Consider the following 13,962-nt stretch of genomic DNA (forward strand, 5'->3'; position numbering starts at 1 on the left):
CCTTTTCCTGAACCGAAGTGAATGGCATAGCAGGAGAATACAACTGTAAGAGTTTGAGATTCTATGCAACAATTCCCCCCTCCTTCGGGTGAGATCCATCCACTCTGCAGTGCGGGCACTACCCTGCCCTTCTCCCGTGCTTGTGCCATTGGTGAGGCTTCAGCACACACTAGGCATGTTTGGGAGCTGGGAAATGCCTGGCCCAGTGGCCACATAAGTACCACTGGCACTGGTTTTGCAATAGAAGAGTGATAGGCAGGACACGTTTTAAGCAAAAGGATATGCCATGTAGTATTGCCACGGTGCCCCTCTTTCAGAACAAACTGACCAAGCAGGTAGTTACTTTCCCGGGGGGTTACTTTTATGCAGGTGTTACTTCCCTTGGGGATTGCACAACCCCCAGAACTGTGCCCGCCACCTGAGATGTTGTGAGATATCGGACGGCCCCACAAAATCATGCGGGATCTTCCCAGAGCCTGGAAGGCAACATGGAAAGAGCTCTGGGACTCTGGGAGGGTTGTGCAAGGGCTCTGGAGGCTCTCTCTGTCTGTCCTGCCCCCTCATTCATTCATTCACTGTAAGGAAGGCTGTCCTGCCCCCTCATTCATTCATTCACTATTTTTCAGAACAACATGCTAAGCTATAATCAAATATGTGAAATATGCATACAGTGGTACCTCGGTTTATGAACACAATTGGTTCCGGAAGTCTGTTCATAAACTGAAGCGTTCATAAACTGAAGCGAACTTTCCCATTGAAAGTAATGGAAAGTGAATTAATCCGTTCCAGATGGGTCCGCACGCTGCGTTCGTAAACCGAGGTGTTCGTAAACCGAGGTTCCACTGCATTGCAGTCCAACTGAAGTTGAAATATGGAGTGGGCAGCAGGAGTCTGCCTGCCAACACCATTGTTGACACTTATACACTGAGTGGGGCTTACTTGCAAACATTGTGTGCAATGCTGAGATGGCAGGGAGGTGGGGAAAGCTAGTTATCCGAAATTTTAGTTACCCAAACACAAGGAATTAATGCCCAAACCTCTCTACACAAACGGCTGATTCAGAGATCTGAACAGCTGGAGTTTGCCGACCTGTTTTCTTGTTTGTGGCTTGCTGGTCGGCAGCAGTAATTTCGAGCAGAAACCAGGGAAGGGAAGGAGGGAAGGAGGGAGGAGTGGAAATTGAACAAATCAGTTTTCCCTCATTTGGCTTTTGCTGATTGGCTGAAGCAGTTTCGGGCAGAATGCATGGGGAGAGAAATGTTTCCATAGAAAATAATGGAAATCATTGACTTGTTATGTGAATGCTTGTCTAACGAACAATTTTCTGGGAACGAACAATTTCCTGGGAACATACCATGTTGAGAAAGTGGGGGCCTGTGTGTACCTAAACAGCCTATTTTCTTGGTCACTTTATTTTGGGGGGGAAAGGCCTCATGACAAACCTGTAGCGCGTAACTTTTTTTCAACCAGAACTAATAGGCTTTCTTCAGATGAAAGCGAGTTCTTTTATTATCTGTATATTTAATATTTTATTGATAAGTTTAAAGAAAAGTGCAGACATAACAAAAAGTTGGAAAAGAAAGAATAAAAAATGTAAACCATATAGCCTCACAGACTGGAAGGACAAAAGTACAAAGATCTATTTGATAACTAAACAAATTATTACTCCATCTTTCCACCTGGCACTTTTGAAACTGTATATGGAAACAGAATGGGTTTTGAAAAGCAAAGAGCTTATCTCTCATCAACAGCAGCCCAAGGCTCTGTTGCCAAAACTTAGAAGACCTTCAGTCTCAAGAATTTGGATTGCTTTTACTCTAGGGTTTGGCAACTTGCCCTCCTTGAAATGATATCTCATAAATTGGAAGTATCTAAAGGGCAGAGCTTGAATGGCCTTTCCTCTTTTTTTGGCTATATGGCATGATTTTATTACTTAAACAAATATTGAGGCACACGGTCACTCAGTGTCACCAGTATATGCAAACGTTTGGTTGATCTAAAACATTATAGACCCTTTATTCTTAATAACCATGTGTGCAGAAATAGGCATACACACAATGGAATATTGGGCCTGGACCACCTCAATAAAATACTGGTTACGCTGCCATTTTCGCTGCTCCCCGTCAAGTCTGCTCGCCGATTTGCTCAAAGACTCCTATAAATCAAGATGGTATCAGTACCTTGAAAAAAAAGATTGAATCTTTAGGCATCGAGCTGGAGCCCCTGTACAATTCTAACGAGCAATACATTTTCCATAATATCCTAACTAGACTAAAGGATGTCGAGAGACAAAATATTATGGCAGCTGTAAACAAAATTTGCTCCCCTATATTCTATGATTTAAATATCTTAGATAGCAGAGCCAATTACGTCACTAAGTTAATAATCCCAGCCCAACGTAGGGCTTTTATGCTGGCCCGTTTGAATGTTTTTCCCTCGGCATTTGTCAGGGGAAGATATCAAAACATTCCTAGAAACAAGAGATTCTGCAGATGTTCTATGAATGTCCCGGACACTGTAGAGCATATTCTCTTTCATTGCCCATTGTACAGTACGCTCCGTCAACGCGTGCTGTCCCCTCTTTTGGGTGGTCTGGAACCCCAGCAAGGTGAAAGTGTGGGATTCTGTCTATCTGACGTTGACCAAAGGGTAACGGCGGGGGTAGCCGAGTTTTTGGTAGCAGTCCTCCAAGGAGCAGGTTAACAAGGAAAACCACAGATTCTATATGTATATATGTATATGTATGTAGCCAACTGCTGCCTTTTTATATATATTTCAAGGCTTTTATATGTTATTTTCTCTTTTATGGTTTTATTTGCAAAATGCCTAATAAAGGTTTGATAAGTAAAGTAATAACCATGGAACTCACAGGTGGAGAACACTTTTATTCTTACATATCTTTATTATTTCTAAAGGGAATCAATGTATGAGTTAATACTTTATTATCTCTTTGGAGCTGTGTTGTATCTTTGAGAGGGTTCTGTTCTCTGAGAGTTTAGCTGCTCTTCATCTGGAGAGCCTCTTAGGCTCTGGTCCTAAGGTCTTAACCATTTGGATGTGAGGTCTATCAGCCTTGGTCTGAGAAAAAAGTCTGTTATGGGACTCTCTGTTTGAAACTTTCTCTGGACAGGTAAATTATTTTAAGGAAAGGTGAGCCAAGAAACTCACTTTATACATTTAATTGAATAATTCCAAGTTGATATTAGCACATTAGATGAAAATTAATAGATAATTTATTTTTTAAGATTTTGGGGAAGATCTAAGGCAGGCATCCCCAAACTTCGGCCCTCCAGATGCTTTGGACTACAATTCCCATCTTCCCCGACCACTGGTCCTGTTAGCTAGGGATCATGGGAGTTGTAGGCCAAAACATCTGGAGGGCCACAGTTTGGGGATGCCTGATCTAAGGGAAGTAAAATGCACAAAAGAGTAGCTACAAAACAGATGTACTTTTAAAGCTGTATTTTTAATAGTGCCTTTTAATTTGTTTTGTTTGTAGAATTTGTTTTGCAAGTCACCTTGAATTATGCATTTAATAAGTAATACTGTAGTAGCGAATGCAAGGTAACTGCTGCAGACCAGACCACCATCTGTGCCAGGGTTTCTCATTGTAGTCACACAAGGCAGCCGCAACACCCAGGGGGCTGGGGGGAGAGCCCTGGCAGGGTATTCTGGGAGCCCTGTTGGATTGTTAAAAACGTCTGATGAGAGTAGTTTGTAGATCTTGTAGCAGGGGCCAGACTCAATGTAATATTAAATCTGTGAATTCTTGGAAGTGTCTAGTTTTTATTTTAAATATGAGGTACAGGGCAATGAGGACTGGGGCTACGGCCTGTATGTAGGGATTTTAATCTTTCCCCTACATCATAGTTATCCATGAAAACGCCCCCACCGAGGGAGAAATTGCAGTTTCAGGTGGGTGCTAGTGGGGAGGGATGAAGTCTTTTCTCCTTGTGTGCTGCTGTCCTGATCCTGATGCCCCCAAGCTGCTCTTAATTTAAAAGAAAAATTATTGGGCATGTTAAATGCATTCACACATTTAACACCACATCTAGTTTGACCCTGATTCCTTAATTACTTTGCAAGTTGTTTTGCTTCCAGGTGAAATAACAGGACTTGTGCTTTGTAGCTTTCTTTCAGAGCTCGGGAGATCTTTAATAAGTTTTTATGTAGCAAAGCTACAACCCCGGTTAATATTGACAGCCAAGCACAGTTGGCAGATGATGTTCTCAATGCACCGCATCTGGATATGTTCAAGGATCAACAGCTTCAGGTGATTTTTGAAATGTTAGAAAGTACATTTTGGAGAGCTTATAAGAGAGACTTTGCTCACGATGTGATGTAACACAGACAATGTTGGGCATAGCCGTGGGTGGGTGAAAATGTGCTTTCCACCCCCTGCTACTGGGTAAACATCGCTTCCCACAGCTTGCACGCCTCAGATGATGCACATGCTTGTCTTCCTAGCCTGCTTTCGTCTTTATCCCTCTGCACTCCTCTTTACCCCAATAGGCTACCTTGCAAGTTTTGCAGATAAATATTTTTTTTGTTACCTTAAATAAAACCAGATTTTATTTAACTTGAAAAACTGTTCTGAAGGGGAGGGTGTTTGTGATTGGTTGGCTTTTGTGACAACCAGCACCACTGCTGTGAACTGGATGAGGAACTGGATGCCTTAGGAGGAACGGCTTAGGGAGCTGGGCATGTTTAGCCTGGAGAAGAGAAGGTTAAGGGGTGATAATGATAGCCATGTTCAAATATATCAAAGGATGTCATATAGAGGAGGGAGAAAGGTTGTTTTCTGCTGGTCCAGAGAAGCGGACATGGAGCAATGGATTCAAACTACAAGAAAGAAGATTCCACCTAAACATTAGGAAGAACTTCCTGACAGTAAGATCTGTTCGACAGTGGAATTTGCTGCCAAGGAGTGTGGTGGAGTCTCCTTCTTTGGAGGTCTTTAAGCCGAGGCTTGACAGGCATATGTCAAGAATGCTTTGATGGTGTTTCCTGCTTGGCAGGGGGTTGGACTGGATGGCCCTTGTGGTCTCTTCCAACTCTATGATTCTATGAGTGGCTTTCACTCCCAATCTCAGCGATTAAGAGAAGGCTGTGCATCTGACCAAAACGAAGTGAATGCAGAACCAGAGGAGACTCACTGCGCATGCATTTAGACGTACACTGTATGGGTTCTTTCTCCAGTTCTAGGCTTGATGCTTCTCTTCCACTCACACGCAATCCCATTCATAATTTCACGGAATCATAGAACAGTAGAGTTGGAAGGGACCCTGAGGGTTATCTAGTGCAACCCCCTGCAATGCAGGAATATCAGCTAAAGCACACATGACAGATGGCCATCCAACCTCTGCTTAAAAACCTCCAAGGGAAAAGAATACACCAGAGGTGCAATAGCACAAAGCAGAAATGAGCAAAGTATCCAGAAGGTGCAGAGAGTGATGAATTAATCCAAATACTTTCAATTTCAGTTCAGATTATTTTCACAACATTTTTGAGATACCCTTCATCATTTTAGATTTAATGTAATATATAGCATTAAACATAAATTGGTAAAGACTTTCAAGTCTTTAGTTTTTCAGTTGCCCAGAATAAGAAATCCCAGTTGTTATGCAGTGTTTCCAAGCAGCATTTCCCCAAAAGATACAGATATAGATATAGATATATTGGATAAGTTGTTGTTTTTAGTGCAGGGAAGGTAACAGAATCTGCTCATATGCACCAAGGATATGAACTTCGGTTTTCCAGGTGCCATGGATCAGATTCAGCCAAAATGAAGCACTTTTTAAAATGAAGCACTTTTAAGTATTAAGCACGATCTCTCCTATTGAAAACACTGGAGTGTAAAAGTCATTTACATGGTAACACTTATCACAATAGTCTTTTATTTGCAGTTGTGCAGGAACTTCTTTTATTTACAACAGTTAACGGAAATTAGATGTAGCTTCCATTTTCTTCTTAAACTACAAGCACTCTTACGACAAATTACTATGTTTTTTTTTAAATGATGCTTGCAAAAGCTTTATTCAGTGTTGTTGTTTTTGAGATGTGGATGTGTTTGCTTCTCAGATTTTCAACTTGATGAAGTTTGACAGTTATACACGTTTTCTGAAATCTCCACTTTACCAAGACTGTATTTTGGCAGAAGTAGAAGGTCGCCCTGTTCCTGATCCACAGTACGCTCCCAACAGCCCTACTTCTAAACACAGCTTTGGTTCTGAGCGATCAACACCAAAAAAGGTTTCTGTCTCTTACATGACCAATCATTTACAATCAAGCGTTTTCTGTTTGTTGATTTTCTGGATGTATAGGAAAATATAGCCATTTTTTTTAATACTGCCCTTTGTTGAATGAGGTTCTGGGTCAGATGTAATGAATGTGCTGAAGTGAGCCTCAAGCTTTTATTTTGGCACCTTTTTCTATTTTTTTCTAGCACCATAGCAAAGGATCAGAAGCATTCTGTTCCACATTTACTGTAGATGAGTTTCAGTTCCACATGTGGTGGTGCAAGCATTTACAGAATTTACAGATATGGGGTAACAGAGTTTGGGGTGTAAGGGCACCCATAACTGCTAGAGTTGGTGAATGTTAGAAAATAATAAAGGGTTCGGATTTAGCTGATTTTTGGAGTATTGAAGGGACGATGCCATGTCAGTGGAAAAATTACGGGCTAAGTTCCCTTTCCAGGCCAGGGTTTCACCTGGGATAGAAGCCATTAAGCATGGCAAAAGGTGTTGATGGCTCAACACTGGGAAATCCTTGTGCTTGTGCCAACTGAGGTTACTACAGGAAAATTGTCACCTTTTAAAACTAAGTTTGGAATAGCAGGAAGAAGGGGGGGAGCAGACAGAAGAAGATGAGTTGCTTGGAAGGTGGGGAAATGGGGAGAACTCCATGCAGGGGACTGAAGGACAGGCACCATGAGTGGTGGCTGGAGACAAGCTAGGGCAAAGGCACAGAGGTGGCGCTTAGAAAGCCTTTGAATGCAATGTTGGGCTGCTGTGAAGGACAAGTGTGTGTGTGTGTGTGTGTGTGTGTGTGTGTGTGTGTGTGTGTATGAAGAAATCCTAGTTGGCGAGATCCAAATATGGGGTAAGTACTCTTTGGTGAGAGTACCCCAGCAGAGATCTAAAATCACAAAATATGCAGCTTGGAATATAGGCTGCTAGACATTTAAAATATGTCTTAGTGAGTTCCAAAACTTCCCTTAGCATAGAAAAAGACCACAAATTTGGTAAGTTAAAAATTGTTTACTTACAATTTCTGCAAAGGTCATATTCATGTGCTTTTCCGTACAGCATTCATAAAAGTTGCACAGGCAGTAAAACTTGGCTTACAGGGGAAACCCGGAAAATTAGAATATCGTTGAAAAGTGCATTTATTTCAGTAACACAACTTAAAAGGTGAAACCAATATATGAGATAGATGCATGACATGCAAAGCAAGATATGTCAAGCCTTTATTTGTTGTAATTGTAATTATTTGTTGTAAGGCAGGTCAGTTATAAATGGAATGTAATTAATGAAAATGTAATAGCGATATTTATTTTTGTTTATTTTTGTATTATTGTAATTATTCGTTTTATTACTGTGGAATTTCCAAAAGAAAGCATTTGTTAATAATAATAATAAATATAATAATAATAATAATAAGTTGCATTACTGAAATAAATGCACTTTTCGCCGATATTCTAATTTTCTGAGTTTCACCTGTAGTTACAGTGATGAAAGGAACACAAGAACGGCTTGTAAGAGTCATGTGCTCTGAGCTGCAGCAACCAGCTCAAAAACTTCTTCACATGCTGAGCTTCTTTGGTAGACTGAATGAGGACAATAGGCTTGCTTATCTTCCTCCCAAGGTGAGGGTGAGTGTCCTAGCTAAGCTTGGCAGGACAGCTTACTCTATGGCAGGGGTGGCCAACTCCCAAGAGACTGTGATCTACTTACAGAATTAAGAACTGGCAGTGATCTATCCCCGTTTTTAAGGCTTTGGGGGGGGGGAAAGGAGATACAGCCACTCACCAAAAGATCGCTGGGGAAACAAACAGCCTCACTGAGTAAACTCTGTCTTCTGTTCTGCAGATTGACAATTGAGGGCAGGCCGAGGGGGCGGGGCCGGATTCTATTTTTCAAACGCTAAGGAAAGGGACCCTGCGATCGACCGCGATCTACCAAAACCTCCTGGGGATCTACCAGTAGATCGCGATCAACCTGTTGGACATCCCTGCTCTATGGCATTAACCCTCTCATGCAATAAGACTTAAGTATTTTGGTTTTATGAAGCTGGTTATCCCACAATCTGCACTTGAGGGACTTGGATTTGTGTAAAGTACAGTCATACCTCAGTTGGCGACCGCAATTCGTTCCAGGGAGCTGGTCACTCCCTGAGTTCGTCGTAAACCGAGGGGCTCTTCTGCACATGTGCAAAGCACCGATAGAGCGCCTCTGCACATCCGCACGCTGCGCAGATTGCTTCCACGCATCCACGCACCGCAGAACCCGGATGTAAACACTTCCGGGTCCGCGGCGGTCGCAAACCAATCGGTCACAAACGGAGGCGGTCGCAAACCGAGGTATGACTGTATAGTTACTGAGAGCAGTTCACAATCAAACCATAGTAAATCCATTTGCTGACTTAAAAAACAACAACCCAAGAAACTGTAGTTTGTTTAAAAGCAGAAGTGGATTATTCTGATCTCTTGTCACAGAGAGAGAGAGCCCAAGGCTTGTTGGGGCAGTCACTTGTATGAAAGGTTAGTTGTGAATTGGGCTATAATATTTAGCTATATCAGAAAGTATAAGTGCTGCTCTGATTAAATTAGCACAACATTTCCAGCTGTTTTTTCTTTTTTTAAAAATTATATTGTGATAGTTATGTGGAAAATCCAAGTCTGGGCGATCTTTAAATGAAGAATCGGGAGAGGAAGACCTTGAAAGGAAAAAAAAAATGCACTTTTCAACGATATTCTAATTTTCTGAGTTTCACCTGTAGTTACAGTGATGAAAGGAACACAAGAACGGCTTGTAAGAGTCATGTGCTCTGAGCTGCAGCAACCAGCTCAAAAACTTCTTCACATGCTGAGCTTCTTTGGTAGACTGAATGAGGACAATAGGCTTGCTTATCTTCCTCCCAAGGTGAGGGTGAGTGTCCTAGCTAAGCTTGGCAGGACAGCTTACTCTATGGCAGGGGTGGCCAACTCCCAAGAGACTGTGATCTACTTACAGAATTAAGAACTGGCAGTGATCTATCCCCGTTTTTAAGGCTTTGGGGGGGGGAAAGGAGATACAGCCACTCACCAAAAGATCGCTGGGGAAACAAACAGCCTCACTGAGTAAACTCTGTCTTCTGTTCTGCAGATTGACAATTGAGGGCAGGCCGAGGGGGCGGGGCCGGATTCTATTTTTCAAACGCTAAGGAAAGGGACCCTGCGATCGACCGCGATCTACCAAAACCTCCTGGGGATCTACCAGTAGATCGCGATCAACCTGTTGGACATCCCTGCTCTATGGCATTAACCCTCTCATGCAATAAGACTTAAGTATTTTGGTTTTATGAAGCTGGTTATCCCACAATCTGCACTTGAGGGACTTGGATTTGTGTAAAGTACAGTCATACCTCAGTTGGCGACCGCAATTCGTTCCAGGGAGCTGGTCACTCCCTGAGTTCGTCGTAAACCGAGGGGCTCTTCTGCACATGTGCAAAGCACCGATAGAGCGCCTCTGCACATCCGCACGCTGCGCAGATTGCTTCCACGCATCCACGCACCGCAGAACCCGGATGTAAACACTTCCGGGTCCGCGGCGGTCGCAAACCAATCGGTCACAAACGGAGGTGGTCGCAAACCGAGGTATGACTGTATAGTTACTGAGAGCAGTTCACAATCAAACCATAGTAAATCCATTTGCTGACTTAAAAAACAACAACCCAAGAAACTGTAGTTTGTTTAAAAGCAGAAGTGGATTATTCTGATCTCTTGTCACAGAGAGAGAGAGCCCAAGGCTTGTTGGGGCAGTCACTTGTATGAAAGGTTAGTTGTGAATTGGGCTATAATATTTAGCTATATCAGAAAGTATAAGTGCTGCTCTGATTAAATTAGCACAACATTTCCAGCTGTTTTTTCTTTTTTTAAAAATTATATTGTGATAGTTATGTGGAAAATCCAAGTCTGGGCGATCTTTAAATGAAGAATCGGGAGAGGAAGACCTTGAAAGGAAAAAAAAAGGAACATTTTTTTCGTGGTCTAGAAGCAAGAGTTTGGGGAGATCTCAGAAGAAAAAGGAGAATGGTGATTATCCCAAAGGTAAGTTTAATTTGCAAACATAGAATTATAGACACTGTTTATAGTCTCAAGCGTGCTTAGTTTTTTTCAATGGACAGAGCAATATGTTTTTTTGATCTTAAAGCATGATTAGGAAGCTGTTTCAATACATTCTACACGTGACATATACTCAGCATTTTATTTGAAAATTCTGCTCTGGTGATTTAAAGTTGTCTAACAAGATTGTTACTATATGTTTAAATTAATTGCACTATCCATGATTTTAAGATTGCTGTACAGATCCCTCTCATGCCAATGGATTGTCCTACAGACATGAATCTCAAGACTCGTTGTCATCATCTGCAAGTCTTGAAATGGTAAGGCTTGCATGTTAGGACCAAAAATATGTCAGGGAGAGCAGGAGAGCATGGGGGTAAAAGCTTGAATAACTGTACTCCCTAAGTTAAAACACCCGGAGATGAGTCAGAAAAATACTGCTTGGTCGGCAAAAGTCCAGCTGCTTGACAGAAAATAGGATGTGGTGTTTCATTATGCAAAAATAATGTGCAAATGTTAAAGGAGAGAACAAGTTTTGCATTTTAAATAGTATAGATAATGCAGCTACGTTCAATAATTTGTTACTGTACTTGAAAATAGGTCAGATGATAGATAGATAGATAGATAGATAGATAGATAGATAGATAGATAGATTGTAAATGAAAGGTGAAAGATTTTTTTTAAGACAGCAAATCACACTGAACACAGCCTGACCAAAGTTAAACATTTTGAAGGCCCTTTGATATCCATGACATATGCGTATCTCATAATTCAGTGGAGCTTACTGCTTATATTTGAAAGGGTCATTTGCATTTTTTTAAAAACATTACCAAGTAGGAATGTGGAAGGTCTTTCACATCCCCTGTTGCTTTAACTGGAGATGCCATGGATTGAACCCAGAATCTACTACATGCAAAGCGGGCGATCTATCACTGAACTATGTATTTTATCTGAAGGAAGTATGCCCTAGTGAGAATTATATTGCATACTGTAGTAATTTGTATTCATAAGACATTTTTCTAGCCTAGCGCCCTAAACATTCGTGTGTTGTAATAATATTTTGCATTTCATGTGCTCTTTGATGATGCTCAGGTTGTTTGATATCGAATATATACTTGGCTGACTTTAACAATTTTCACATTTTTATACACATTATTATATGCAGCAACATATGCATTACTGTGCTTATGTTTTCCTAAAATAAAGAAACATAGAAAAGAATTGTAGAGTTGGAAGGGACTTCAAGGGTCATCTAGTCCAACCCCCTGCAATGCAGGAATCTCAATTAAGCATCCATGACAGATGGCCATCCAACCTTTGCTTAAAAGCCTCCAAGGTACAATCTCCCAAGGGAGTCCATTCCACTGTCAAACAGCTCTTGCTGTCAGAAAGTTTTTCCTGATGTTTAGTCAGAATCTCCTTTCTTGTAACTTGAAGCCATTGGTTTGAGTTATACACTCCAGAGCAGGAGAAAACAAGCTTGTTCCCTCTTGCTTGTAACAAGCTTTGAGATACTTGAAGATGGCTACCATACCTCCTCTCAGTCTCCTCTTTTCCAGGCTAAACATGCCCAGCTCCTTCAACTGTTCCTCATAAGGCTTGGTTTCCAGACCCTTGGTCAACTTGGTTGCCCCCCATTGCACATATTCCAGCTTGCCAACATCCTTCTTAGATCCTTCTTAAGAGCACATAAAGAGCACATAAACATGCAACAATACAATACATGCAAAAATACTTATAGATAAAAATTGTGTTGCAGGTATTGTTCACCATAAGGCTTGACTCTTTCATCCCTGCTAGCCCTCATTAACAAGGAGAGAGTATGTAGTGTATAGAATGACAGCTTCTAATAAGAGAATAATAATAATAATAATAATAATAATAATAATAATAATAATAATAATAATAATTATTATTTATACCCCGCCCATCTGGCCGGGTTCCCCCAGCCACTCTGGGCGGCTTCCAAAAAAACAGAAATTCTAAAATACAGAAATCCATCAAACATTAAAAGCTTCCCTAAACAGGGCTGCCTTGAGATGCCTTCTAAAGGTCTGGTAATTGTTCTCTTTGACCTCTAGTGGGAGGGCATTCCACAGGGTGGGTGCCACTACCGAGAAGGTACAATATTTAATTCTAATTGCACAATAATTTAAAGGAAAGTTAAACATCAAGTATTTTTCTTTACAAAACATACAGTGGTATTTGGGTTGTAATGCTGTTTTCCAAGTAGCCTTTCTTCTCTGTTTGTTATTTTCATTTCACATTGAATATTAACCTGCTCTCTTGTCTCTTGGAAGTTTGACTCTTATAGGGCATCTGCAACTGAGAAAGAGAAGACTTCTAAATGCTGCCATATAAACCTTCCAGATGGCTCATCATATACAATGGCTGTAAAAGCTGGATTCTCAATCAAAGAGATGTTATCCGGATTCTGTGAGAAACAAGGCATTAACATAGCTGCAGTAGATCTGTTTTTAATTGGTGGAGACAAGGTAACACAAAATTTGGGTAGTATTCTAAGCATTGCCTGCATGTTCACAGTCTAGCATACATTTTATTTTATTTAACAGGATTTGTATACCACTTAATCATCAAAACCTACAAGTTGTTTACAGAACATATGAAACATACTTTAAAAGTACTGATAGTCAGATGTTAAAAACAAGTGCACAAAAGAAAAAAATTAAATATAAATAAATTCAACAGGCTTTAAACTATACATAATAAAATACAATTGCATATTAAAATACATGTCAGAAAATGTTTGGGTAGGATTGCCTAAACAAAAGTTTTACTGAAGCTGACAGTAAAAACAATACCATGAATGAGACCATGAAAGCCAGGGGATACCAGAGTATAGGTGCTGACACACCGAAGGATACATTTCTCGCATGTGAGGAACAAACATTATGTGGCACTTCTAAAAGTGCCAGTGATCAACATGGTTCAATGTGCTTATATGGGGAGATGAGAGAAAAGGAAAAGGGAATAGGGAGGGAAGAGGAAAGGATTCTTCATTGGCCAATAGAAGAATCCAGATTCCTGGGAGGCAGGGCGTGTAGTCTCCCAGTAGACCTTAGTCTCGTGCCTCCCATCAGCTCTGCAGTCACAGGGCAATTGGCAGATGGAGTAGTTATGAATTTCCAAAACCCTTTGTCACTTTTTAATCTGCATTTATTTCTGAGATTGCATGACATTGCTTTTAATAATAATGTTATGTACATTAACACAAAATGAGAACATAATTTTAAAATATGTTGCATATACACACATACCATAGCTGCTAAGTACCCCATTTTCCCGGGAACCCCCTGTTTTTACTTACCTTTTCCCGGTGGTCCCCCGTATCACTTCATCTCCCGTTTTTCTCTGTTATTTTCTCCTGCCAGCGGCCATTTTTTTTTCTGATTTGCCCTTCTATGGGCACCAAAAATGGCCGCCGCCGACTTCAAAAGTCGCATCTACGCATGACCGAAAGTGCGTAGACACGACTTCCGGTGTCGGCGGCGGCCATTTTTTGTGCCCATAGATGGGCAGGGCAACACCGGAAGTTACGTCGACACACTTCCGGTCATGCATAGAAGCAACTTTTGAAGCCGCCGGCGGCCATTTTTGGTGCCCATAGAAGGGCA

At 41.2% G+C, this 13,962-nt stretch overlaps 1 protein-coding gene across 9 annotated transcripts in view; it reads left to right on the forward strand.

Moving 5' to 3' along the window:
• RGS12 (regulator of G protein signaling 12) overlaps positions 1 to 13,962 on the forward strand; it is a 90,756-nt gene that overhangs the window by 46,476 nt on the left and 30,318 nt on the right. For 8 of the 9 annotated variants that reach the window (XM_088657684.1, XM_088657690.1, XM_060279047.2 and 5 more), the window contains 5 exons: positions 4,130 to 4,273; positions 6,082 to 6,252; positions 10,159 to 10,312; positions 10,559 to 10,647; positions 12,628 to 12,822. In XM_088657684.1, the coding sequence (XP_088513810.1) occupies positions 4,130 to 4,273; positions 6,082 to 6,252; positions 10,159 to 10,312; positions 10,559 to 10,647; positions 12,628 to 12,822 (753 nt within the window). Of the gene's footprint in view, positions 1 to 4,129; positions 4,274 to 6,081; positions 6,253 to 8,883; positions 9,117 to 10,158; positions 10,313 to 10,558; positions 10,648 to 12,627; positions 12,823 to 13,962 lie in introns of those variants that run through there. The other variant, XM_088657699.1, reaches the window with a different exon arrangement.

The sequence above is a fragment of the Zootoca vivipara genome, chromosome Z1, assembly GCF_965207765.1.
Source record: "Zootoca vivipara chromosome Z1, rZooViv2.hap1.1, whole genome shotgun sequence".
NCBI classification, from domain to species: domain Eukaryota; kingdom Metazoa; phylum Chordata; class Lepidosauria; order Squamata; family Lacertidae; genus Zootoca; species Zootoca vivipara.